This window comes from Mesocricetus auratus, unplaced genomic scaffold, assembly GCF_017639785.1.
Source record: "Mesocricetus auratus isolate SY011 unplaced genomic scaffold, BCM_Maur_2.0 Super-Scaffold_100020, whole genome shotgun sequence".
Taxonomy (NCBI): Eukaryota; Metazoa; Chordata; class Mammalia; order Rodentia; family Cricetidae; genus Mesocricetus; species Mesocricetus auratus.
Window position 1 is genome coordinate 271,914 of NW_024429201.1, and position 27,976 is coordinate 299,889.

At 43.3% G+C, this 27,976-nt stretch overlaps 2 protein-coding genes and 1 long non-coding RNA gene across 11 annotated transcripts in view; 2 read left to right on the forward strand and 1 right to left on the reverse strand.

Annotated features, from left to right (window-relative positions):
• The window catches only part of Znf131 (zinc finger protein 131), a 28,734-nt gene extending 16,027 nt beyond the window's left edge, over positions 1–12,707 (forward strand). For 5 of the 7 annotated variants that reach the window (XM_013122583.3, XM_005082789.4, XM_005082788.4 and 2 more), the window contains 3 exons: positions 1,867–2,549; positions 9,345–9,475; positions 10,858–12,707. In XM_013122583.3, coding sequence (XP_012978037.1) covers positions 1,867–2,549; positions 9,345–9,475; positions 10,858–11,541 — 1,498 coding nt within the window. In that variant the 3' untranslated portion in view covers positions 11,542–12,707. Of the gene's footprint in view, positions 1–644; positions 819–1,866; positions 2,550–9,344; positions 9,476–10,857 lie in introns of all 7 variants that reach the window. The other 2 variants (XM_013122584.3, XM_021234508.2) reach the window with 2 other exon arrangements.
• Positions 8,900–23,196, reverse strand: LOC106022212. 2 transcript variants are annotated; one of them, XR_001197241.3, is made up of 4 exons: positions 22,956–23,196; positions 16,216–16,311; positions 15,709–15,790; positions 8,900–9,238 (listed from the first exon to the last, which is right to left on the reverse strand). It is a non-coding gene; the product is annotated as an uncharacterized LOC106022212 (long non-coding RNA). The 2 variants fall into 2 exon arrangements; XR_001197240.3 differs by having other exon boundaries at positions 22,793–23,196.
• Positions 22,320–27,976, forward strand: part of Nim1k (NIM1 serine/threonine protein kinase) — a 41,778-nt gene continuing 36,121 nt past the window's right edge. Inside the window, exon 1 of one of the 2 annotated variants that reach the window (XM_040728870.1) lies at positions 22,320–22,338. The gene's annotated coding sequence lies outside the window, so the exon portion shown is untranslated. Of the gene's footprint in view, positions 22,339–23,278; positions 23,603–27,976 lie in introns of those variants that run through there. The other variant, XM_005082787.4, reaches the window with a different exon arrangement.

Consider the following 27,976-nt stretch of genomic DNA (forward strand, 5'->3'; position numbering starts at 1 on the left):
TGTCACTAGTCCAGGAAACTGTACATGACATGTTGTTCATGGACCACATTCCTGAGCCTTGCTGGTCAAACTGGAGCAGCAAAAGAATGACCTGAAAAGATGATTAGGGTGAAGCTACCACACATGGCTCCTAGATCAGTATCAGGTTGTAAGTAACAACATCCTGTTTGAAGCCATGCCATGTCTTCACAGTAGACAGGCAGTCTCTTAGGAGGTAGCAGAAGTCAGGTGTGAAGTCTGTCAGAGCATCTTTTACTTTAAGACCAGTTTGTGATGATGACTGCATTAACATTCAGAATGTTGGCTATCGGTATAATGATGGCAGCCTGGGCAAAGCAGGCTTGCTTGTTTAATAGGCTGCTTCCAACAACTGATTGCAGTTAGTCTTAATAGAGAACAGCCATTTGTGGTGGGCCTTTAAATGAGTAATTCAGGAAGTTTCCGAAACCACTCTTTCCCCTGTGATTGTGACTTTGGAAGTAGGTGTCTTTGTGCCATGCCTTTCAAGTTAGCTCATCAAATAGTTAAGCCACTGGCCCGTGTGTCAGTAAAAAATATAGCACAATAAATGATGAGGAATGTCGGCCAGAGCTATGAGGACAGCCTACCAAGCATCGCCGCTATGTCTGTTTTGGCTTTCATAGATACCGTTGAGGCTGAGCACCTGCTACAGAAAGCCAACTGCTTTGTCAAATTAAGCATTTCTTCTTGACTGACCAAAGACACTTGTTGGACACTTCTTACCATGTTAGTCACAAAGTCTGGTTGACTCAATTCGAAATGGGACTTTCAGACTGGAAGACTTCAGCTTTCCACAGGTTGGGTACCAATTCCAATATGTGACCAGCCGCATGCTAATTGCTTCTTTTCAGGGGGAATTGTAGCCCAAATCTTTGACAAGAGATCGCCTCCCTACCCTGGTCCTTTCAACATAATTGAATGTTCTTAGCCTCCATGTGTGTTAAAGAGATTCATATTCCACCATGGATTTTGTTTTTCCTGAAAGCAGCTGATAATCTGAGGAGAGAAGTCAGGATAGAGAAGAGAGAAGGTAGAGACAGATGTGGACAGTGACAGACTTCTAGTATGCAAGGCACATTTGCTTTTGGTTTCAAGCACGCTAGAAGCTACACGTTTCTTGCCCAGCCATTGGCGTTTTCAGCCCACCTAACCACGTCAGTCAGCACTGAGGTGATACTCCTGAAAGCATGTTTCAGGTTCTGGGGCTTCTGGTTGAGCTTCCCTCTCCCTATTGTCCTTATAGATGAGAGTAGCAGATACAAGCCTCCTGGCTTGTTTCAGGTTTGATTTGCAGTGATTTCTTTCTAAAGCTCACACCCTGGACATGTGATGCCCTGTTGTCACAATGCTCTTAGGCTTTCGTGTAATTTTAACATGAAGATTGGCAGTGGGGAGGCTTGTGGCTAAGACTTTTCCCCTTGTTTTTTAGAAATGTAATAATTTCAGTTTTCACATCTTAATCTGTGATCCATTTAGAGTTACTGTTTGTAAATGGTATGAGTTTAAAGGTTGAAACTTATTTTCTAATATACATACCAGATATTCCAGCAATACCACTTTTAAAAAAAAGTGTCTTTCTCTATTGAGTTACTCTGAACAATTTCCTTTCTCCAGAAGTTAATTTTATAAACATTGGTTTGTTTTTGGACTTTGTTCTGTTCCACTAACATTTGGGTATCTAGTATTTTGACCAATACCATTGTCTTAATTGTTATAGCTTTTAGGAAATCTTAAAATTGATCATTATGGGCTGCCAGATTTTGTTTTTTGCCTTCCATATAAATTTAATTTCTTTCAAAGAAGTCTTCTATAGTATTTTTTAACCTTTAACTTTATTTATTTCAGGAACAAAGAAAACTCAGCTCCATTAGAGGAAAATACCACAGGAAAAAATGAGGCAAAAAAAAGAAAGATTGCAGAAACTTCCAATGTTATCACTGAATCGTTGCCATCTGCAGAGTCAGAACCTGTGGAAATTGAGGTGGAGATTGCTGAAGGCACAATTGAAGTAGAAGATGAAAGCATGGAGACTTTGGAGGAGGTGGCTTCTGCTAAGCAGTCTATAAAGTACATACAGAGCACAGGTTCCTCAGATGATTCCGCACTAGCACTCTTGGCAGATATTACCAGCAAGTACCGCCAAGGTGAAAGCAAAGAGCAGATTAGTGAAGATGACTGTGCATCTGACCCCATAAACAAACAGGTAGAAGGTATTGAAATTGTGGAACTTCAGCTGTCACATGTGAAGGACTTGTTCCATTGTGAGAAATGTAACCGTTCGTTTAAATTGTTTTACCATTTTAAGGAACACATGAAATCACACTCCACTGAGAGTTTCAAGTGTGAAATATGCAATAAAAGGTATCTTCGAGAGAGTGCATGGAAACAACACCTAAACTGTTACCACCTTGAAGAGGGTGGGGTGAGTAAGAAGCAAAGAACTGGGAAAAAGATTCACATATGCCAGTACTGTGACAAACAGTTTGACCACTTTGGACACTTTAAAGAACACCTTCGAAAACATACAGGTAATTAGCAAATACTTTAAAGTATATTTTTTTCTACATTCACTTGAAGTCTAAATCCTGTTTTTCCCTGTGTTTTCTGATGAGCAGGGTACATACTCATTTCTTGAAATATTTGATGCATACTAGTGTCAACCTTGAAGATGATTGTCACTCTTCTGTGTCTTACCCTTTTTATATACTTCAGAGAAATTTGTAAAAAAGTTTATTTGCTAAGGACCATGAATTATTAATTCCTAATTATAGTGTGACTTTATTTTTGTTTCCCATATTAATATGTTACATAGATAGGTATATTTATAAGCAATCTTAAATTTTATACATTTTCCTTTTTGGGGGCATACATTTAGTCATCTTAAGAGTGTGTGCTGTATTCTGTGGGTGATGAGTGGGCTTACAGGCATGTGTGTAGAAGTCTTTCCTCAGTTCTTCTTTTCAATTTTATGTTTTTGGAAGCAGAGTCTCACTGAACCTGAAGTTAATCAGTTCAGCAAAGTTGACTGGTCAGGAAGCTTCAGGGATTGCCCCACTCCTCACACCTAGCCAAATACCCACACTGCCATTCCTGGCTTTCTACATGACGTCTGGAGGACACTTTGATGTCCTGGTGTCTGTGCAGTGGGCACTTCCAGTAGTATATTTTTGAGCCAGGAAAAGATAGTTCTCTATATCTGTCACCTCCACCTCTCAATGACAAATATGTCAAAACGGGTGGACAGCCAAGGGAGGTGAAGTGTATTCTTGTAAGGGCTATCCCACTCTTGAAGAGGTCCCAGGGAGCCTTTCTTTGGTCACCATTAGTTCTGTCACATCCCCCCCCCACACACACACACACACTGGATTCCTTGTCCTTGCTTTTACTCCCCAAAAGCATTTCCTAAGTCAAGCACAGGACCTACTACCAGTGACTTAAGTTTTTCCTAGGCTCTAATAAGAGTATGGAGAAAGCAGTTACCATGAGCTGCTAATTGTTGGGTTTCTAGAAAGTTGTGCCCAAGTCTTGTTACATGTAGTAAGGCCATTAGGAGTGTTGGTATTGAAATAGAGCATAGATACATATACCATTCAGAATCTTTCTTTGATAACTGGAATTTGGACAGCTATTAGTGTTGATTCTTTCTTCCTCTTCCTCCTTCTCTTCTCCTCTCACTGCTCAAAGTCAGTTGTAGTACATTAATGGGAATTGAGGAAGCAGATTCAGAAAATGTGTTATTCCTCAAGGTCTAGCCCCAATGATGATGACTCTCAGGAAAAATAGTGTGGAAGCAGACTTTCAAGCAAAATAAAAGAAAACACAATCATAGAGGAAAGCTTGAAAGCAAGTTGTGTGCATCCCTAGTAGACAGATGGAGGCTGAAGAGCTGGGTCAAAGTAAAGGAATACCAAGAGATTGCTGGAGCAGGCCAACCTGGGCACCATATTGGGGATCTGCAAGTGGTCGGGCGAAGAAAGTGAGCAGTGAGGGAAGGGACTTCTCCATCCTGTGCTTTTTATTTAACGGAGTGACTGTAGAGCCAAAGGACTTTATGCTGTCTTTGTTTTCCACTCTAAAAAGGGTGTGAGATAGCAAGTCACTTAATTCGCTTTACTAGTTATAAATTGTAGAGCCATATGCTCATCGTAGGGTCCATTTAGCACAGAAGGAAACTGCACTTTGCCTTGTAGGCTTAAATGTGGGAGCAGAAGGGTCAGGTTTCTGTTTAGAGCAGTGACTGGCAAAGTAGATTGATGTGCAATAAAACCTGCTGGCTCTGATGAGGAAGGCTTTAGGAGTAATCTGAAGAATGAGAGGTAGGTAATGGCCGTGGTGGTGAAAAAAGGCAGAGGCTTGGTGATAGTAGGCAGGAGCCACAGGATTTAGTGATCCCTGTGACTTGGAAGTGAAAGATGGTGGTGATCTCTAACTTTCTGTTGGAGTGACTCTATGACTGGCATCAGCCAGCAGGTGATGGAGAATACCAGATCTGTTTGACAGCTATATTTGAAGAAACACCTTGAGGTGGCTTCAACATGTTTTTCAGTAGTTGTCCCCTACTTTTCCAAGGAGAATCAGAGCAGCTCCAGTCCTGACAGCTACCAGATGCTGAACATGGTGACCACTTTATATTGAGGCCCCTGTCTTTGCATTAAGGATACTAGTGCACATCCCACAGCTATGACAAATAGAGAAGGGAGGGAGGACTGTGAAGACCAACAGTCTACATGTCCTAAAAAATGTCAGCCATGCAGTGGTGGCGCCCATCTTTGATCCCTCACTCTGGAGGCAGAGGTAGGCAGATCTGTGTTCAAGTTCAGCCTGATCCGGGTTCCAGGACAGCCAAGGCTACACAGAGGAAACCTTAAAAGTAGCTAGCTACAGGCTCAGGGGGATAACTTAACTGGAGAACAGTGTTTGGCCATACAAAGCACCTAGCACTACCACTGGGACAGGGCAGGGTCAGTAGGTCAGTGTTAGAGAGTGCTCGCCTCTTAAATTTCAGGCATATTCCTTGCATTATCAAGTAGCTGTGAAGCACACACTCTTCCACCATCATTTTAGCCTCCCTCCCTCCCTCCCTCTCTCTCTCTCTCTTTCTTTCTAAGTTCTCATTAAGTAGCTCAGCTGATTCTTTTGCCTCAGCATCCCAAGGGCTGAGATTGCAAATGAAATACTTAGAAGTGTTGATTGTCTTTTACTGTGGCTACGTGTTATTTTAGTGCATGTCTTTGTAACTCTGAGTAAACACAAGGTTTTTGCTAGAGTTTGTTGATGTAAGCATACTGGTACATTTATCTTTATACACGTGCTCATGTATACCTTTACAGGCTTTTTATTGCATGTATTGTACGTGTGCACTTGCCACCACATGAGTGTGGAGATCAAAGAACAACTCAGGAGTTTGTTCTTTATGCTGGGTGAGTTCCAGGGGTGGAACTCAAGTTCATCAGTCTTAACAGCAAGTGCTGAGCCATCTTGCTGTGTGTAATTTAGTTTTTAAGAACAGAAGTACCAGGTTAAAGAAATCTTGGCAAACTCAGAATGCTTTATATTCCTCCCTTCCCTCCCTCCCTACCTCTCTACAAACATACGTGAGCATGTGTGTGTCTGTCTCACATGTATGTATCTGCATGGGTGTATGGATGTGGCACATGTGTATATATGTTTGTGGAAGCTAGAGATCAACTTCAGGTCTCTTTCTCCATTCATTCATTGTTTATTTATTTATTTTGGTTTTATGAAGATAGGGTTTCTCTGTGTAGCTTTGGTGCCCATCCTGAAACTCTGCCTCCCAAGTGCTGGCATTAAAGGCGTGGGCTATCCCCACCCCCACCCCCTTCTCTCCACCTTACTTTTGAGAAGAGTCTCTCACTGATCCTGAAGTTCACCCACTAGCTAGCTGGCTCCAGGGTTATCACCTCCAGGGCTGAAGTTACAGTTGTGCTCTACCACAGCTGGGGTCCTATAGGTAAATGCTGGGTGTCGGAACTCACATCTTCAAGCTCGCACTGCTCACACTTTACTGAACGATCTTCCTGAGCCCCTCACGTTGTCTTTTCAAAAGACTTACAGTTTATGCTTATAGGTTTCATTGGTCGTCCACTAATAAAAAATAATCATTTTGTTGAGCATATTTCTCAATGTTTCTTGAATTAAAGAGTTCCCATATCAACATTAATTAGGTATTACCTAATTTTTTCATCATGTGTAAACTGAATAAAAGTTGTATCTATTTTATTGGGAAAAGAGCTTGTGACTTGGTAACTTATGTCAGTCTACTTGAGTATTTTGGTCGTATCAGAATGTCCTGGGGTAACAAATAGCATACTGTCTTTAAGTCCTCGTACTCTAGACAGTTCTTGTCCCTCTACCTCAGGGCCTTTCATCTCATCCTTTCTGTCAGTTTATTATCATATTTCTGATGGATTTCTGTCTTGACCTGAACCTTGTCATGTCATTTCTTTCATAGAAGGATATAGGCGGAGTTTTCCTGTTGCATAGCTGCTCTCAAATAATCACCCAGAGGCTTAATATTACAAATGCTCAGCCAATAGCTCAGGCTTGTTACTAGCTAACTCTTACATTTAAACTAACCCACCTATGCTTTGCCACATGGCTCGGTACCTTTTCTCAGTGCAGCATGCCCATCTTGCTTCTCCCTTCGTCTCCTGGCGACTCCAGACTCCCCTTCTTCCTCCCAGCCATTCTCCTAGTCTGGCTTTCCTGCCTAACCTTATCCTGTTCAGCTATTGGCCAGTCAGCTTCTTTATTAAACCAATCACAGCCACAAATCTGTACAGTGTACAAAAGGATTATCCCACAGCTGAAGGATCCTACTTGTATTTAGAATCGGCCTCCACATAGTGGACAGTGCTGGAGAAAATGCTGCCTCAATGCCAGTTTGTTGTTTGATATAGCTTTTTCTAATCATTTCTCCAGATTCCTGCTGTGTATTCCCTTCCCTCCACTCTCATTCGCATAGCTCTTTTTACCACATCTCCAACAGCTTGCTTTTTCTTCTTTGAACCATGCCATCTTTATTCCATCCCTTTTTTCTTCTTTCCCTGCAGCCTTCTCCCCCACAGAAGGACAACAGATGGTGATCTCTCTTTGATTAGAGATCTCTTCCAGACCTCTTTTGGGGGCAGGGGGCGGTTCAAGACAGGGTTCCTCTATGTAGCTTTGGAGGCTGTCCTGGAAAGCTCTGTAGACCAGGGTGGCCTTGAACTCAGAGATCTGCCTGCCTCTGCCTCCCCAGTGCTGGGATTAAAGGTGTGTACCACCACTGCCGGACTTCTTTTTCTTCCTTCCTTCCTTTCTTTTTCTTTTTCTTTTTTTCTTTTTTGGTTTTTCGAGACAGGGTTTCTCTGTATTGTCTTGGAGGCTGTCCTGGAACCCACTCTATAGACCAGGCTGGCCTCCAACTCAGAGAACCGCCTGCCTCTGCCTTCCGAGTACTAGGATTGAAGGCGTGCGCCACCAATGCCCGGCCCAACTTCTTTTTCTTTAAGAATGTGTATGTATACATGTGTCTGGAAATCCAACCCAGGGCCTTTGCTTGCTAAACAAACACTCTACCACTGAGCCATATCCTCAACCCTACTTCTAGGCTTTATTAAACGAACTCTGTACTGTTTTACTACTGAGCGTCTCATAACTCCATTCTGGTTAAGCCTGGCCCCTTGGTATCCTTTGGCAGTTCTGTTTCCACTGTTAGCTCATCTACTTGCTGTGCCTTAAAAGACTCTACTCAGGATTTTGTAATCATACAGCATGCTAACAATTTTGATCTGTCTTGGAAGTATTCATTGCCACTGAAAATGACTCCTTTCTATATCAATCCATTCTGTATGTGGAGATTCTCCAGAATTGTCTATACAACTATCCCTTAGGAGTCTCTACTCTGCTTTGACTGCCTTTAAAACAAATTTTAGTGCCCCCCCCCTTTTTTTAAATATGTCTGGGTGCTTGCCTGCATATAAGTCTGCACACAGGCTAGAAGGCATTTCCTAGAACTGGAATTAATATATGGTTGTGAGTTGCATTGTGTGTGCTGGGAATCTCACTTGGGTCCTCTGGAAGAGCAGCTGCTGAGCCATCATTATTTATTTTTTGAGACACAGTTTCATGTAGCCCAGGTGGCCTTGAAGTCAATAAATATATTGTCCAGGATGATCTTGTACTTCAGATATAACTGCTTCCACCTCCCAAGTACTGAGATACAGGTGTGTACCACCACACCCAAATTATATGGTGCTAAGGATTAAAGCCAGGGCTTTGTGCTACTTTGCAAATAAACTAAATTCATGGTCTTTCCCTGCATCCCCACTACAAACTTCATTTGAAGTCCTGCACTCTTGGTTCTTGATATGAGGTGGCATGCTAAGCCAGAGATTTGGTAGTCATAATTAGTCACTCCCTCCTTACTCATCTACTCTACAGTGCTGTACTTCCTGTTCTGACAGAAGTCGGCTTTCCCGCAATCATTCTGTTCCAGGCAGAATTGCCCTGTTAGCTCTCCTTTTCAGTAAGTCTCCAGTGCTTTGGATTTATTTTCATGAAAGTGTTCAAAGCATCAGCTTATTATTTTCTTTGTTTTTAGTTTTGTTAGTCTTGTCTCACTGTGTAGCCCTTATTGGCCTAGAACTTTCCATCTCAGCCTCCCTGGTGCTAGTCATTGTGCTTCAGTGAGTTTTGCTTTTTGAGACAGCATTTTGCTGTGTTGCTCAAATTTGCCTCAGAATCTGTTCTGCCTCGGCCTCTCATATGTACTGAAATTATGGATCTGTGCATCCATGTCTCTATTTTTTTTATTGTCATCACCTAAGTCAGACATGTGGTTCACGCCTGTAGTTGTAGCACTTGGAGGAGTGAGTCAGAAGACTTTAAGTTTAATTCGAACATGAGGAACATGGTGAGACTGTATTTCAAAAAGGGGAAGGAAAGCACTCAGGTGGAGGCACACAATGAAGAATGACCTTAAGAGTTTGAAGTCAGCCTGATAAGCATGGCAAATCCTGCTCCCCCCCCCCCAAACATTTAAATCCCAGCACTTGGGAATTGGAGGCTAGCCTGGTCTGCAGAGCTAGTTCCAGGACAACCAGAGATAACGTAATAAAGAGAAACCCTGTTTCAAAGCAGAAGATGACTTAAAGTTAGCCAAAGGTGTGCCTCAGTGGTAGGTCATTTTCCTAGAATTCATGAATCCTCAGCCCTGCAAAAGAAGAAAAAAAATATAATAAACAAAATGATGAACTCTCATACTTGCCTTCACTGATACTCTCAATTTATCAATGTATATATTTTTTTTCTTACAATAGGTGAAAAACCTTTTGAATGTTCAAATTGTCATGAGCGGTTTGCTAGAAACAGCACTCTTAAATGTCACCTCACTGCATGCCAAACTGGAGTAGGGGCAAAGAAGGGAAGGAAGAAGCTTTACGAATGCCAGGTATGTGTGGGTGTATTTTGTTCTCAAAGAGGAACTTACTTGCAGTCACTGGAAGTGCAGACTAAATAGTCTAGACTCACAGGGTTGACTTAGAATTTTTGACTTGACAGTAGTGCAAAAAGTGTACATGTTCAGTAGAAACCATTCGTGGGATTTTGAAATTTGGTCTTCTCCTGAGTTAGTGATACCCGGTAAGACGTTCTCTGGGCAGCAGCAAGCCTCAGCTCCTAGTGAACTGTGCAGTCACAGTAGTACACAAAACTGTGTGGTCTCAGAACAGCTGTAATCTGGGCAAAGCAAAATTGTAAAATCCTTAAACACTGAGGGGTTCTTAACTTCAGCAGCTCTTGACTATGAACTTTGTAGATGACAATGTCCTGTTGCAGTGTCAAAGGGTTGGACATGCCTGTTTGTGCTACTGTGGTGTCTGGTAGCTTAGGTGCAGGAAGTGCACTTTTGCTACCGCATTGCACAGTGAATAGGCATGCAATCCAAGCAAATAGAGCCTCAGAAAGACTTGGGAATAAAGAAAAGCTTTTTACTTTGTAGGGTTATTAGAATTTTTTCTTTTTCTTGAAACAGGATTTCTCTGTTAACAGCTCTAGCTGTCCTGGAACTCACTCTTTAAATCATGCTGGCCTCAAACTCTCAGAGATCTGCCTGCCTCTGCCTCCTTAGTGCTGGGATTAAAGGTGTGTGCCACCATGATCTGATGGATTATTCAGATATTTTTATTTGTTTTTATTCAGTCCTAGATGGTGGGTGTTAATAGTACAGTAGTGCTCATGGATATGCAGGTTCAAAGACAGTCGCCATAGCCCAGGCTGGCCTCCCTCCCTTTGTAGCTGAGGGTGACGTTGAATTATGATCTTCTCTGTCTGTGTCTTCCAAGTGCTGCGCCACTTGGTTTGGTATTCATATATATTATTGGCAATGGGCACACGTGCCGCAGTGCGCGGAGGTCAGAGGATGATTTGCAGGAGTTTATTTATTCTCTTTTCACTGTATGGTTCCAGGGATTGAACTCAGGTCCCCAGATTTGTTGGCAAATGCCTTTACCATTGAGCTACTTTACCTGCCCACAATTAGTAATTTTAACCATAGGAACTATTATTAGTATCTGGGAGAGCGACAGGAAAATCAGACAAGGTACAACAATGGTTTCTTCCATGATTAGTATTTTTTTGTGTGTCCCAAATAATGTAGTGGGTCTAAATCTTGAAGCTGAAGATTAGACCCAGTACCGTGCCTTGTTTATGTTTGGTAGGTTCTCCGCTTAACTAATCTCAACCCCTTAGTATATTTTATGGAGAACAAAGGTATTCACATTTACTTCAGTTTGATTATAAGTATTATTAACATACTGTATTTCGTGATTTCAGGTCTGTAACAGTGTGTTTAACAGCTGGGACCAGTTCAAAGATCACTTGGTAATACACACTGGAGATAAACCCAACCATTGCACTCTGTGTGACTTGTGGTTTATGCAAGGAAATGAATTAAGGAGGCATCTTAGTGATGCTCACAATATTTCAGAGCGTATAGTAACTGAAGAGGTCCTTTCAGTAGAGACGCGTGTACAGACTGAACCAGTGACGTCAATGACTATCATAGAACAAGTTGGAAAGGTGCACGTGTTACCACTGCTTCAGGTCCAGGTGGATTCAGCGCAAGTCACCGTGGAACAAGTCCATCCAGATCTGCTGCAGGACGGCCAAGTGCATGACGCACACATGAGTGACCTTCCCGAGCAGGTCCAAGTGAGCTATCTGGAAGTGGGTCGTATTCAGACTGAAGAGGGCACTGAAGTGCACGTGGAAGAACTGCACGTTGAACGGGTAAATCAGATGCCAGTTGAAGTTCAGACCGAGCTTCTAGAAGCTGACTTGGATCACATGACCCCTGAAATCATGAGCCAAGAGGAGAGCCAGCCTAGCCATGCAGACACTGCCGAGGCTGCCATGGAAGATCACGAAGATGCTGAGGGGTTAGAGACTAAACCAAGAGAATATTCCCAAGCAGGAAAAGCAGAGAATGACAGAACATCTATGCCGGTTTTAGAATGAAATAACAATTATATTTTTAAATTTACATTTGGGGTAAACTGATGGGCAGTGTGACCTTAAGCTATCAGATAAGTGGACCAAAGTTAAACTATTTCCTGTTGTGCTGAACTGTTTCTATGGAAACAGACTGATGTCCTTCCTTCTACTTTATGCCACAGAGTGGGAATATTTCTCATAATGAGTGAGAGCTTTGAGAAGTATATTTCTGGTAACTTAAATGAATTATATTCTTATTATATAGTTGGGTACGAATGCATCTATTTTCATTGTGGTAAGGGTCTCCGTATTCTCTTCCCCGGGTCATGTCCTTCCTTAAATTCTTTGCATATTATAAAAATCATACATAAAACCATTAGAATACATACGTTTGTATTCTAATGCATGTTAGGAAATTGAGTATGTAGGCTACACAAAGCTGCATGAGGGAAGTGCATTGTTACTGTGCAGTTAATGTGTGGGGTCGGGCTGGCTTTATTTTGAACAACATTCTTGTCTATCCAGTGGTTACTAATGCTGTCTCCAAAATAGAAACAGTGGTGGCAGAATTTCTAGAATGTTAAAGAAAGGGGGAAAAAAAAACACCCTTGTGCCTTTTCAAAGCCAACAAAACTTCAGTAAAACATCTCTGGTTCTTTCAAAGTTTGTGTTTTAAGGAGCAGTGTCAACTGCTCTGGTACTTGGTATTTTTTGCTTATAATGACAACTACCAATTCTTTTTCCTTTAAGTTACATTGAAATGTTTTCATTTAACGGCAGCTGAAGGGCCATTTTCAATTGGAAAAATTCATTTACATCTGTGGTAAACTTTATTTTGATGAGAAGTTGCACTAGTATTTTACCACCAGATGAAAAAAAATTAGATGAGCATCATTTTAAAATTAATGTATTTAAAATAAAGTACAGAGGAAAAGTATGTATATAATATATCAGGCTTTGTTTTGAATGGAATCTTTTCCCCCAATCCTTAATGTAAAGATTTTGTGCTATAACTTTTAAAGCCATACAAATAAGAGTGCTAAACTGTGGACTTAAAAGTAGGTGTGTAAGTATTTTTAATCAGTATTACTTGGAAAATAAAAATATAACAACCACAAAATCAATATGCTATTTTCTTTACCTGTTAAATACTGGGAGATATTTACATTTTAAAGTAAACTTTAAAGTTATGTGTTTGTGACTCTTTTTTCTCTTTTTAATTATTTTATTTTTTATGTGTGGGTGCTTTGTATGTATGTGCACCATGTGCATGCCTGGCACTTCAGAAGCAGACGATTCTTGAACTGGAGTTAAGAGATGGCTGCGAACCGCTACATGGGTGCTGGGAATCAAACCTTGGCCCCTTGGAAGAACAGCCAGCGTACTTAACCACTGAGCTATCTCTCCAACCCTCTTATTTTTTTCATTACCAGTTTGTTTGGAGATATGTGTTTTTGTGACTATAGTAACATGGCTCAGTACAAGGTTGTTAATACATCCTTCTAATCCAAAAATTAGCTAAAAAGACAATGAAACAAGTTTATACTTCTTAGCTGCACAACAAGAAGTGTTTTTGTTTTAGTAGTGCCTATTTTAAACAATTTTCTCTACTTTTTAAAGTGTAAGTTTAAAGGATCAGTTCAAGAATACTTTTGGTAATCCTGGCATTAAGCGTGACAAATCACAAAGTATACTGAAGAAGTGTTTTATGTCACTCAAGTTGGCACATTCATATGGAAATATGAAAGTTGTTTGTTTATATTAGATTCAAAACAGGTTCTAGAGACTTGAGTAAGTTTGCTCTGTTTGGCAGTTGAGTTCCTACTACAAAGCTCATTTATATTTTCTTTGATAGAAAATCTTGAGAGGTTATGACACGTTTCAGAGTGAGCTGTGAGTATATGCTTCAACTCTGGCAGAGCATGACCGCAAATATGTCAGTTACCAACTAGTGCCTAGTGAATTTTGCATGTTGTAAGCAGTAAGCCAAGGTATGAAAGTTTAAACACAGTCCTCTTTTAAGAGCTGTGATCACAAATGGATCAGAGGCAAAGACACTTCAGGGTTGAAATGATCACTTGAGTTTCTATATTTGGCACATTTAGAGGGGCAGCCAGAACTCACATTCCTTTGCCCAAAAGCTAACATGTTCAGGATGCAGCTGGATCTGACTGCCAACGTTGAGGAAAACAGCTCACTAGGGATAAACTGTTGGATGAATGTGCTTTGCAGTTTGCAAAATATTTTGCATATAACAAGCTCTTAAAAACAGATCTATATTTGCTTCAAGTAGTAAATTGGGTGCTTATTCCTAGAGTGTTTTCCACTTATTTCCCACGGGCCTTTAAGCTTAGGTCTGTCTAGAGTGTGGGCAGCTGCTCTGTGGGGTACAGTGTTTGCATGATAGAACTTATGTCTCCCCTACTCACTGAACAGCAATTCTCAGACACCAGCTGGCTGTCCAGCAATTCAGTTCTGATTACCCACGATTAGCGCCGAATCCCCCAAATTAAATGCTTCACAATTAATTTACATCTTCAATTAACAAGAGTTGTATGAAGTGGCAATGATCATTAGTGTTCAACGGAAAATAGTCACATTGCCATCACTTCACACACAGATACAACCAACTGGCTGGAAGCGTTCGTGCTCGGCCACTCGGCCAACTGTGAGTTGGGTAAGTCGTTGAGCCCCACCCCGAAGCTCACTAATGCCCTGAAACACCCAGGAGCCAGGAAAGCACTGTACTTCAAAGAAACACTTGCACTGCTGCGGTAAGGGTGCGGCTCAGAACAGAAGAGATGCCTGCTTCTCCAGGGCGAGGATGTGGAGCTTTGAGCTGTTGCCGCCGCCAGCACACAGATGTCTTCACCAGCCTGTGAGCTCCCTTGTCTGGAGCTTCCAGAACCTGGGCTGATACAGTTGTCCATCTTTGGTCACTGAAGTCAGATCTACCTGTAGCTCCTCTGTTTACTTGGGGCGGGTGTCATCTGAATGAGGCTGATTGTTGTGTTACTATCGACTCCTCTGATGACCAAGGGGTTATTCTAAGTTACAGAAGACATGCTCCATCAGGTTTTAAGGTTTCTGAGGTCTGCTATACTCGGAAGCAGGTCCAGAGTCTTTTTTTTTTAATTTTTTATTTTTTATGTATACAGTGTTCTGCCTCCATGTATGTCTGCAGGCCTTAAGAGGGCGCTAGATCTCATTACAGATGGTTGTGGGCCACCATGTGGTTGCTGGGAATCGAACTCAAGACCTCTGGAAGAACAGCCAGTGCTCTTAACCTCTGAGCCATCTCTCCAGCCCCCAGAGACTGTTTCTATACCACCAGATGTTCAAAGAAAAACTAAATCCTAATGTTAATACATTTAAAAGCCAGACATCTTAGACATATACAAAACCAGAAGGCTTTCATGGCTTAAATAGCTAGCGAAAGTTGCCATTGTCATGAATTCTTAGGAATATTTTCAGGAAGATTTAGCACTTCTGCTCCCATCACTCTCAATTGAGGATTAATGGCTCTCAGGCTTACAAGTGTCCATCACTAGACTGTACATTTTATATGTTGAATAAGCCAACAGCAATTGAGGCCTAATGTAAAATCCTTATAAAGTGGGTTTTAATTTATACCTGCAGTTGAACAGGAGTTGTCTTTAGTGACAATGTGCAGTCCTTAAGGAGTTTACTTGGAAGTAGTCTTAAATTGAGAGGTTAGCCTTTGAAGTGATTAACACTGTGCTAATTACATCTGGAGAAAGACCCAGACAAAATGCATGTCGTGCATGTGTAATGTGCTGAACTGTGCTGTACTCCTGTCATAAAGGACCCAAACCAGAATGGGTGCCACACTAAACCTGCTCACCAGCAAGTAATGAAATCCTTTAGTGGGAGGCCTAGAAGTGTGTTACTCTAAAACTAAGTGAAGAGACTGCTGTCGTTTAGTCAGAACTTAAGGATGTCTTAACCTTCGACTCTACTCTTCACCAGTCCCTCCTTTGTGCTGAGGACATAGGCAACCTCGATGTTCTTGTGATTAGCTGAAATAACCTTTCCTTGGTATTGTAGCCTAGGAGGAAAAGTTTCCCTGTGACAACAGCTGTCAGTCATAAATCACCTATGTGTACATCCATTTATTATTAAATGGGGTGAGAAAATGAATGGGGCTTGTTACACTGTCCAAGTGGTTACCTCAAAGAGAACTTTGGCCTCAGGTTGCACACAGCAGGGGTAAACACTCATTTTCTGGAATCTACACCAGCTTTTGATGGGGCTGGGAACAGAGAAGAAGAGATCAGTGAGGCTGTCAAATGACATGCAGTAAATTGCCTCATTTCCTTGTCCTGAGGCTGTACCATCTGCGTAGGGGTGGCCGTCCCTTTTGTGAATCTCCCTTTTACTGGCATTCGAAATTCTAAGAAAAGTGCAGCCTATTGCATATTGCTCCCACAGATCATCACATCTTTTCTTTAAATTTATGTAACCCAGAATATCTGGTGGTGGTTAGATTATTTCAGATGTGTAAGATAATGCTTAACTTGGAGAAAAGCAATTCATCTGTCTAAAGAATTAGGGGAACTATGCCCGTCGAGGTGGTTTGCTTGTTAACTGACTAGAAAAAGAAACTGCTGTGCATGACATTCAGCATGGAGCCTTCCCTCCCATGGTCCCCCTGCAGTTTCCTCTCGGTATGAGTACCTGAGTTTCTTAAGACGATCTTTCGAGGAGGGGGGAAGAGAACTCCCATCTCAGGGTGACACTCTGGACTAAGCCAAACTTCTTCCTGGTCCGTCTCTGAATGGTGAGCAGACAAGACTTCAGTTCAGGAACACGACAGTGGCTTAGCAGTTACAAGAATCTTGTTAAAACACACCTTGCTTGGCTCTGTATCCAAACTTGAATATTGTGTTGGTCTGGGTTAGCACCTGGGAATTTGCATTACTAAACGAGTTCCCAGATATCACTGGCTGTTGATCTTGGGGTCACTCTGGTGAGCAACTGAAGTAAGTGATGTAGGACACTTCTAGGCAGCAGTTGATTAGCCAGTGGAATGAGTGTGTGTGTGTGTAGGTGGTGTTTTGTTTTTTCAGCACTGAAGATCAAACCCAAAGCCGTGACTATGCTAAAGAAGTGCTATTGGGGGCTGGAGAGATGGCTCAGAGGTTAAGAGCACTGGCTGCTCTTCCAGTTGAATTGCTGAGTTCAATTCTCAGCAACCTCCTGTAATGAAATCTGGTACCCTCTTCTGACGTGCAGGCAGAACACTGGGTACATAATAAATAAATCTGAGAAAAACAAAACAAAATTTATTAGCCCTGGAGTGACTTTGAAAGGCTCTTTTATAGAGCAGCCACATACTAGTATAGAAATAAACCTTGTTGCCTATTGTTTGTGGTAGCTTTTTATTGTAATGACTGGACCGAGACAGTCATGAACTTTTTCATATCAAGCAAGAACATTCTGTGTTATCTTGGCTGTTTTATGTTCTTGAAAGCAAATTTCATAAAGATAGGAAATGTTAGTATCAAAAACTCAAAAAATTATACTAATTGGCCAGGAACACTCCTTTTGCTTCTTGGTAATTCACATTTGGTAGACAAAATGTTAACTCATACCTGTCAAGAACTAAATGTCAGTGTATGAATTTACACTCTGATGTGAGTGCATGGTAGTCTGTCTGTATTAGACAAGTAATATGTGAAGCTATAATTGCCTAAGGAATGCTATGGAGAGAGTAAAGTGAATTCAGAGTCATAGTTCAAACAAAGCAGTGCTTACTAAGACTAAAAATCAACTGGTAGGCCGGGCGTTGGTGGCGCATGCCTTTAATCCCAGCACGAGGGAGGCAGAGGCAGGCGGATCTCTGTGAGTTTGAGGCCAGCCTGGTCTACAAAGTGAGTTCCAGGACAGCCTCCAAAGCTACAGAGAAACCCTGTCTCGAAAAACCAAAAAAAAAAAAAAAAAAAATCAACTGGTACGTCCACTAAGCTTTATTGAATCTAGAGCCTCTTGCTAAATAATATCCAATATCTTTTATAAGAAAGTATCACAAAATGATATGAAATAGGTTGGGCAGGTTTAGGTACAGGGACCCCCCAAAAGCTAATCGTCCTAATTCTTGTTATTGGCCAGAAGCCAGAAATGTTCTTGGTTCTGTCTTGTCTAGCGGTCAGGAATACAGAAAGGAGCTCTGGTTTCTTGTTAACCTTGATTTCTTAAATGAGCTCCTCTACCTGGAAGCCATGCTTGAGTGTGTGACTGAAACCCCAGTCCAGACACTAAACCCTCCTGGTCAACAGCTTTGGAGCTGCATCTCTGAGTTTTCATGGTGGAAATGGAGTACGATATTTCCCAATTTTTGTCTATCCCCTAGAGGATTTTAAGGTCTCAGCTTTTGAGGGAATGTCAGGTAGCTAGATAGGGATTAGTGGCCTTGGAGACCTTGAAGGATGGACCCCTCCCTCACAGTCAGCTTTAGACCCCACTTCCCATTTCCCTGCTAACATTAGGAAGGAAAACATGATCATAAGTCCCTTCTTAGGCTCCTAGAATGTGGAATAGCTCTGGCCCTGCTAGGAAACATGACCCAGTCTGCCTTAGAGGAGAGCATTGCTGTTTCCTCACTCATGTGGGCCTGTCAGTCACTGTCCAGAAATCCACCCCAAGGGAAGCTGATTTACTCAGAATCTCACTAAAGAGATGGGAGGAATAATTAACCCATTTCACCTTAGAGGAATTAGGTGTTTACCCTTCCCAGTAGACCCTCCCTTGGCGCAGCCACTTACACAACCTACCTCTGAGTGTAACTTCTTTTTATCCTTTCCTTTTGGATATTGTCCCAAAGCCTGAGTATGCTCTCCCTGACAGACATTCTGGGCTTTCTCTCTTACTGAAGCCCCCTCTTTACAGTGGAGATGCTGCCAGCTTCCATTGCTGAGCATGCCAGGTTCCACAGACCTAAATTCAGGAGACACGGCTTCTCTCTTTTCCATCTCCCTTCTCCCGGCAGCTGCTGTGAATTACAAACTCTAATAAATCTCTCTCTCTCTCTCTCTCTCTCTCTCTCTCTCTCTCTCTCTCTCTCTCTCTCTCTCTCTCTCTCTCTCTCTCTCTCTCTCTCTCTCTCTCGACAGGTTTCTCTATGTAGCTTTATAGACCAGATTGGCCTTGAACTCATAGAGATCTGCCTGCCTCTGCCTCCCAAGTGCTGGGATTATAGAATTGTCTGTTTTAAAACTATTTAGCAGGACTAAGAACTCAAAGGGGGAGTTTGGTTTGCCTGCAACACTGATTGGTATACTTGGCTTCTTGTTGAAGAAAAATTTGAGAGGTTGAGGATACAGCTCTGTGATAGAGTGCTCACCTGTTATGCTGAAATGTCCTGAGTTCAATCCCCCAGTACAGAAATAAAGAGGAGTCTGAAGTATAGCTACTACAACAGCGAGAATGGAAGGAACTCAAATTTTATAATGGTAATTAGCGTGCCCTTTCTCGGTATCAGGTTTTTCTCTATTTTTCACTTGTATTTGAATTTCAGTAAGAAATTTCAGTGTTAACTATTAAGTAAATTAAAACTAAAAGTCAAGCCAGCTGAGTAACAGGCAGGGTTAGGGAGATCACTCAGCAGGTAAAGCACTCATTGCTCAAAGACCTGGTCTTAGATTCCTACCATCCATGTCAAGAGGCAGGCGGATCTCTGTGAGTTTGAAGCCAGCCTGGTCTACAGAGCGAGTTCCAGAACAGCCTCCAAAACAATACAGAGAAACCCTGTCTCGAAACACCATCCCCAACAAAACAAAACAAAGGTCAGGCATGGCAGCCTGTCCCAGCATCTTAGCTGGGAGACAGAGACAGGAGGATCCCTAGCCAGCCATGCCAGTGGAACCAGAGCTCAGAATAAATGAGAAACTCTGTCTCAGTAAGGTGGAGAGTGATTGAGACAGCTAACATTGATCTCTGGCTGCTTCATTTACACAAAATATTTGTAAATAAAAGAATGCCCAGAATATTGGTAGAATTAAAGCTAACAGAGAGTTAGTGGCCTCTTCGTCACTGACATCCTCCACTCTTTCTGTGGTTGCCATTGAATTACATTTGCTAAAATAAAAATCACGTGGTTAGAATAATGAGGAAAAATTAAAACCAACCCATCAATCAAATAATTTGTTGCCAGGTGTTGCACGCCTTTAATCCCAGCCCATGGGAGTCAGAGGCAGGCAGATTTCTGTGAGTTCAAGGCCAGCCTGGTCTACACAGGGAATTCTAGGACAGCCAGAGCTACATGGAGAGACCTTGTTCTTGGGGGGGGGATGGAAATAATTTGCTATCATTAGATGAAAATTGTTCCAGATACCCTGGGAGAGGGGAGGAGGAAAAGGGGAGAGAACAGGGGAGAACTTTCTAAAAATTGGATCCCTGCAATTGTTTTAATTCTTTCAGTGTAATTTTGTTTGGATTTGACTTTGGCAAAACCGAAATCTGGAGCTGGCAAGACAGCTTAGCCTATTCACCTGAGTTCAGTCCTTAGGAATTCCTAACCTTTGAAGAGAAGTGACTCCTACAAACTGTCCTTTGACCTCCATATGTGCATCATGGCATATATAACCCTGTCCCCCAAGTAAATAAAACAAATGTAATTAATTTTTTAAAGGTACAAAATTATGATAAGGTTCAGATACATGATTCATTACTACAACAATACTAAGATTTTTTTATTGTTTTGTTTTTGAGATAGGGTCTCTCTCTGTATTCTTGGCTGGCTTGGAACTTACTATGTAGACTAGGCTGGTCTTGAATTCACAGAAATCAACCTCCCCCCACCTCTGGAATGCTAGGAGTAAAATCATGCACCATCATGCTCGACCCACTGTTGGTTATTTATTTATTTATTTATTTTGGTTTTTCGAGGCAGGGTTTCTCTGTGTTGTTTTGGAGGCTGTCCTGGAACTCACTCGGTAGAACAGGCTGGCCTTGAACTCACAGAGATCCGCCTGCCTCTGCCTCCCGAGTGCTGGGATTAAAAGGTGTGCACCACCAACATCTGGCTCCATTATTGGTTCTTAAAAGGTCTTATAAAGTTAAAGAACAAACAACATTAACAAATACTAATTGTTATGAAAAAAAGATTCGATGTTATGTCTCAATTGTTTCCCTTCTGAGAAAATACAGAAGTCGGCACTTGAGCACTTCCCTCCCAGGCTTAGCTGTGCTCACATTCTCAGAGTAACAAAGGTGGCCAGCACTGAATGGCTGATTAGCCATGACTCGAGTGATAACTAGACAGAGAGGAGATCCATGTGAAGCAGTCACCTAGAATGTCCCAGAAGGACAAAAATCTACAGAAGACTAGACCGAAGGAGAGCGTCTGATGTCCACCGGGAGATTCTGAGGGGAAAAAAGACTCGGAAGGGATCTGATGGGCTGTGTTCATGTGTCCCCCACCCCCAGTTCATACCCTGGAGTCGAGTTCCTAGCTTGTTGGTATCAGGAGGAAGGCCTTTGGGAGAGGACGAGGTCATTAGAATAGAACTAGCCTCGTGCATGAGGGAAAAGTTGCAAGAGAGACTGAAACTCTCTGGTCGCTCCCCTGAGGAGTCTGCAGCCCATTCAACTGCCATTTCCAGAACTTGACCATTGTGGCACCCTTAGTTCAGACTTCTAAGTGCAGAGCTATTGATAAGATCATGTCTATGGCAATTGATTACACAGGCCAAAGAAAGACGATAGCTTTTCCATTCAGAGATATCGTGGAATTTTGTAAAGACATTCATTCTCAGATTTGGGTTGTACAAGGTTCTGAAACAGAATTTCCTGAGTTAGGAGGCACCGTTTTGAGTTGCAGATTTCTTTATGTAATAATAGGTTTGCGGTCTTAAAGGAAAAGTCTGCATTCTCTTCTAAGATTTGTCAAGTGTCACCAAAGAGGGAAGGAGGAAGGAAAACTAGAGGTGAGAGGGTCCCAAGAATGGCCAGGCTCATATTCAGTGTGGGTGTGGTGTTCTAGGTAACATAACTGGAAGATGAGAGCAGAATGGTCTGATTTGGAAACAGGAGACTCCAGCAAGACCACTCAAATAGAACTGAGACTGCAAGGGCCTAGTGGAGCGGGGTCTGGTGAGCACACTCGAGGAGCAATTTCTGACCGATTCTACACTTGCTCTGTGGCAGCATGGTATGAGGATTTTGCCACTGTGCCTGTATGTCTGGTCTGGGATTTGAGGGTCTAGGTTTCTATACAATTTCCCTATAAAAATGTTAGCCCAGCTGGGCAGTATGGCACATGCCTTTAATCCCAGAATTTGGGAGGCAGAGGCCGGTGAATCTCCATGAGTTCAAGGCCAGCCTGGTATACAGAGTGAGTTTCAGGACAGCCGGGCCTGTTTCACATAAAAACCCTGTCTCAAAAAACAAAAAAGTTATCTCCTGTACTGGCTGGCATGTTTCAAGACTCAAAGGACCCTTCAAATCTTTTTTCTTTTTTAATGTGCTACTTTATCTTTCATTTTATTGTTTTACAAAGAAAGTAGTCTGGTGGTGGCATGCAATACTTTACAATTCCTGTTTTTTAGAGACAGAGAGGGAACCCTTATCCTCCATCAATAGATGAGAAGGCCTAGGAAGCAGTCTTTCCAGGGTCCTGGCTTCCCTACGCGTGGCCAGTGCACGGAGCTGTCCAAGGTTTTTCTGGCTTGGCCATACTGTTTCTGACCTTTTAAAGGAGCACACAGGAAGCGGGCAGAAGGAAAGGCCTTGCCTAAGGACAGAGTCCGGCTGCTTGGCTTCCAACCCCAGGACCAGCATTCTGCAGCTCCGAGACGTCGAGTGAGTCATATGTCTGTCTTTGCTTCAATTTCCTTATCTACTTCAGGTAGTGAGGAATTAGTCTACAAAAAGTATTTAATGCAGTGTCTGGCAAATAGGGGAAAGAATCTTCCGGTCCCTCAACTTCTGCCTCATAAGGATTTTAGATGCAGATTGTTTTGATCCTTGTAATTTTGCCCTGGTGTTCGGGAATACTTGGGGTGGGCAGTAAAAGAACGTGGAAAAATTACTCACAGAACTTTAAGATTCCTGGATCTAGCTCGGCATTAGATCGTGTGTGAGACTCTTGTTAGGGTAACTGAACTCGGTTTCCTCCTCTTGAAATAAAGCACTTTAACTCCGGGAATTATCTTCTATGTTCTGTGGCCTCTGGATCAAATTCCCAGCCCTACGCTCAACCCAGTCACCTGGCATCCTTGTTTATAAACTAGAGAAATAGAATTTTGGCACTTACCCTACCCTCCACCGCTAGCGCGTCGCAGCAGGGAGTATGCAGGCGACTAGGGGCCCGGGAGTAAGCCGCACCATGAGAACTAGGCCTGACGCGTGCCAGGGATCCAGACAGAGGGTGGCAGGAGCACTTCTTTCTGCAGAGCTTAAAGCCCTGCAAGACTCACCCGGAGGAGTTGTCTGTCGCACGGTGCTTCGCAGGAAACCCCTGCTCTGTTGGAAGGATTACGGGCTTGTGTCGCTGTCACTTAGAGGCAAGCAATGGGAAGGCTGGGTCGAGAGCGCACAGGAGCTGTTTTGGCAAGGTGCTCTGTTGTTGACTGGCTTTCTGCTGCGTCTCCGCCTCCAATCCTCGCTCTAGGAGGGATCTACTGTGCAGCAGGCCCAAACCCCCTCCCGGAAAGTCTGCCGTGGGTGCCCCCCCCCCCGCCACACTACCCACTCCCCTCCTCTCCGCTCCTCCTTCCTGGCTGCCATAGAAACCAGCCTGCCAGGTCCAGGCCGGCGCCGCGCCGCGGTGGCCATCCAGTCTCCTTCCCCGGCTCCCCAGAGCCAGCCCCCCGCTCGGGATTGGTCCTGTTCAGGACTCTGAGGGACACTCGGCTCTGGTGGCGGAGCCAGGAGCCGACAGGCAGCGAGCTGGGTTTGCCACGGCCCTGTGGGTCAGATCTGCTGCTCATCGCAGCTCGCAGAGCCTTAGGGGCCAGCCAGACGTCTGCGCCGCGGAACACCCACGAGCCTGCTCCAGTGCCTGCCACTCTGCGCGCGTCGCCTGGCCGCACAGCGAGCAACCCCAGGCGGCCTCCCGACCGAGGTAAGCGGGTGGGGGGCTCGTGGCCAGCGCCCGGGTCGCGCCAGCCTTGCCACCCCCAGGCTATGTGGTTAGAAAGAGGCACTTCTCCACGACAGCAAGTTCTGGTTAGCGGTGGCGGTGAAGTGGGGTTAGGAGAAGATTAAGGGGTCCTGGGGACGTCCACCCGGCCAATCAGCAAGCTGAAGGGGACACTGGCACCAGGGCGCGGACTCTCACCCCTGTGTGCAGGGGCCCTGGTCTGGGCGCTCGTGTGCACGCCTCTGTGTGTACGGTGCGACCACCGGTGTCTGTGTGCGTGCCCGCACGTGAGGCAGAGGGCAGCCGAGCGCCCCCCCCCCCGTGCTCACACCGGTTCCTCGGACCCAGGCGCCAGGCACCGGCCCAAATCTGTAAGTTTGTGACTGGGGCTGAGCATCTGTGTGACCTGGATTAGCAGTGGCAGCAACTTCTCCCAGGTGTGGCCCGGGAGAGGGGGTGGCACGAATCCTCAATGACAGCAGGCACCACAGTCCTGCCTAGAGAAAGGCGCTTCTTTAGGAAGACCCAACAAAGTAAGGAGGAAGTTCGTTGCTCTTGCTCTTCCCGGGTATCTCTCCGGGAGGTAGAGGACTTGGAGGTCCAACCAGGAAGGGACCTCAGCAGAGTCAAAACGCCTTCTGTAAGCAGAACACATTGGTTCCGATGGCAAGAGATGGATTATCCCCTTTCCCTCTCTTCCTCCTCCTCTCTTCCCTCTTCTTCACCCTTAGTCTCTCCCTTTTCCAGTTTCTCCCCCTCCAGAGTGTAGTAGACAAGAGCGCTCTATGTTGAACCCGCCCTCCCCCACCCCATGTCAAAATAAGGGCGAACGAATCACATTCTAAGTGCTCACCGTGTAAGTCAGACAAGTTTGGAAATTAAACAAATCGCGTTTGCACTGTGAGGCCTGGGCATCCAAAGGCAAACAAACAAAACCAGACGAGCAAAACATTCGTTCCGAGTTATGATTTCAAACGGGAATGTAAAGCGGGTGTTTGTTTATTGTAATAGAGATTTAAAAAATGTTTGAAAATCCGTATACACAGTTTGCATCATCAGCATTTAGTGTGATTCACAGAAACACTTGAGGAGATGGTTTCTGTTGGTGTTGCAAAAGCCCTTCTAAATTTTGGTTGCCATGGTAATCAAAGAAGGCGCTCTGCACTTAGGCTGCCTGGCTGGAACCAGGAACTATTCCTGAAGGGAACATGTCCCCTTTCGTCGCCACGGCAATAACCAAATTCATAAAAAGATATGCTTCTTTTCCTTAAAGTAGTTAAACTCTATGTCATGTTTTTGTGTTTTTTTTAAGTACCCCCCCAAATTTGCTGTTTGTACTTCAACCCTTCTCAGACAGATAAGAGTAAGCATTGACCCCAGAAAGTCACATGACCTTCACTCCCGAGGCGGGGGTGGGGGGTGAGGGGGGTGGGGGGCAGCTTTCTTTCCACACCAACAGAGGACAGAAGAGCTGTTTGATGTTCAAGGAATCCTGGCCTGGGACCAGACTGGCCTCTCTATTTAGTAGTTAAATTTGGAATTCTAATTAGCTTTCTAATTAGGAGCTGGATAATGTAGGTGGGGGACCTGGCAGAGGGTACTGGGGAACAAGCTGAGCCCAGCTCTTCACAGATTGGTGTTTGCTGGGCCGCTGAATGTGCTTAGTAAAGCTCTCATGCATTTATTTTTGGACTGACCACTATTAAGTGGTAAGCCTGGAAAAACTTTCAAGAAAGGCCTTTTTCTGTTAGGGAGGAATGCAGCTGGGATTTGGGGCTGAAGTCTGTGATTTTCCTTATTTGAGCTGCATTTAAAATAAACACAGGTTTATATGAATCTAAATGTCCCAGTCATGACTACAAATAGGTTACAGGACCCTCTACGATCTCATTTAGCTTTAGCTAAGCTTTTAGTATAGAAAGCTTAATTTGGGACAAACAGTGGAACCACACTTCAAACACGTTTGTCAGCAAATGTTGATGCCTTTAAAGATACAGTTCTTCAACATTTCTTTGATTTCTAGACATGGATCTCACACATTGGTAGCAAATGGAAAATTTGAAAGTTTCTAGCCTTACAGTGTCAAAAGGGGAAACCCAAAGATTTTTTTCCGAGTATAGTCATGTTGTCAGGCACATACAGAGCTTCATTTGGGGGATCTTACAAATATAGACTTAAATTCACCTTCAACCTGTATTTTTCTAGGACTGAAGAATCTTCATTCACTGTCAGACTTTCTAGAATTTCTAGAATTTTCTAGAATCTCAGAAGAAAATATTCAAGTCGCTTATGAGGTTAGTACTCTACAGCTGGAGTGGAGTCTACTATAGTTCTTAAATTACTTTGAATAGCTTCAAGGTTAGCTCAGCTGCTGCAATATAGAATATTGACCAGTTGTACAAGAGGGTAAGTTGCAGCCAAAAGAAATGATTTCAGTCAGCCACCTGGAGAATTAAAGCAAAAAAATATAAGTCACTTGGCAGGGCTTACAAAAATTGTTATCAGTCAAGAGTTAAAGCAAATTAGGATGAGGAGGAAGACGGAGAGGGGTGGTGGAAAGGTTTAGGACAGGGAAGAGAACAGCTGTCAGGGAAGTCTCAAGTTAGGAGAAAGCAGATCAGGGCAGAGTGAATGGAAGAGAACACTGAGGATAAAGAGGGTTGCACGGAAGGACAGCCAAGTTGCATAACCAGAGTCTAAAAAGAATTCCACTCTTCATTCTCAACTAGAGCACTGACACTTAAAAAAAAAAAAAGACTGATTTTTTTTTTTTTTTTTTTTTTTGGTTTTTACGAGACAGGGTTTCTCTGTATCGTTTTGGAGGCTATCGGTCCAGCCCAGCCTCGAACTCACAGAGATCGCCTGCCTCTGCCTCCCGAGTGCTGGGATTAAAGGCGTGCGCCACCACCGCCCGGCAAAAAAAGACTGATTTTATTCTTAACTAAGTGTTTGCATGCAGCAGGTGTGTGTGCACATGCCAGAAGAAATCAGTTGCCCTGGAGCTATTGTGAGCCGCCTGCCGTGGGTACGAGGAACTAAACTCAGGTCCTCAGGAAGACCAGTCTGTGCTCTTAGTCACTGAGCCATGTCTCCAGCTCCTGCTGCTTAGCAAAAAGATGAATTGTGACTTAGTCAGAGAACCCCTGGGGGGGTCTGGAGTGCCCAGGGAAGGGCCGTGCCGACCTGCTACAGTGGTGTAGGGGCCTGCAACTCTCTTTCTTCTTGGTCTGTCAAGCTAGATGCCTGCTAGACCAAACTTTAGGCCACCAGGAAGCTTCCTACTTATTATTTGTTAGATCATTTTAGACACACTTTCATTATGTGATTGCAGCTATTTTTTTTTGCTTTCAAAATATTGTTTAAATTGTCATCTAAATAATATGTTCATTAAATTTTTATCATTTAGGTCACATTAAAATAAAAGATTGTAATAACACTCAATTGTCAGCTTTTAGCAGTTTGATCACTTACCTTCCTAGATCCAAATTATCCTCTTAGGTTGCTGGATTATTTAGCAGTTTTAGACATAGTCTACTGAGTTACAATTATTATGGGTAAGGATTTAATTCTTTTGCTCCACTCCTTCCAACTCACTTCCTCCTTTTTTAAAAATATATAGTTTGTAGATGAAACTCAACTACATGCTCATCAGTAAAATAAGAGATCCTGCCTCAATCAAGGTTGGCAGGTGAGAACCAGTTCCTTTGGCTGGTCCCTGACCTCTGCACATGCTCTGTGGCATGTATTTTTTCTCTCTCTGTGTGTGTGTGCATGTGTGTGTGTGTGTGTTTCTGTCTCTCCCTCCTTCCCTCCCTTTCTCCCTGTATTTCTGCCCGCCTCCTGCTCCAACTTGCAGATAAGATGTGAGCTCTCAACCACTCAGCTACTGCACCAGCACCATGCCTGCCAGCCTGCCTGCCTACCGCCATGTTCCCTGCCATGATGGTCATGGACTCACCCTCTGAAACTGTAATCAAGGCCCCAAACTAGATGCTTTCTTTTGTAGGTCACCTTGGTCATGGTGTCTCTTCACACAGTAGGAGAGTAACTTAGACATCTCTGTCTTACAGAGTTTGTTACAATGGCTGGATCAATAGTATAAGAATATTCAGCACTACTTTTAATAAAAGTAGACTCTAGTATTCTTTGTGTTGTAATGAATAAAATGCTATCAATATTGACTTAACCCTAGCAAAAAGAATATCTACATTCAAATGTCTGTCCAAAGGTTATAGTGATATATATTCCTTTCTAAAACCTCATATATTATTCTTTAATTCTTTTGTCATTTTTTTTCTCGTATTCACTTGGTACCTACCATGCCCTTGCTTTCATTAAATGCCAGGATGTACTGAA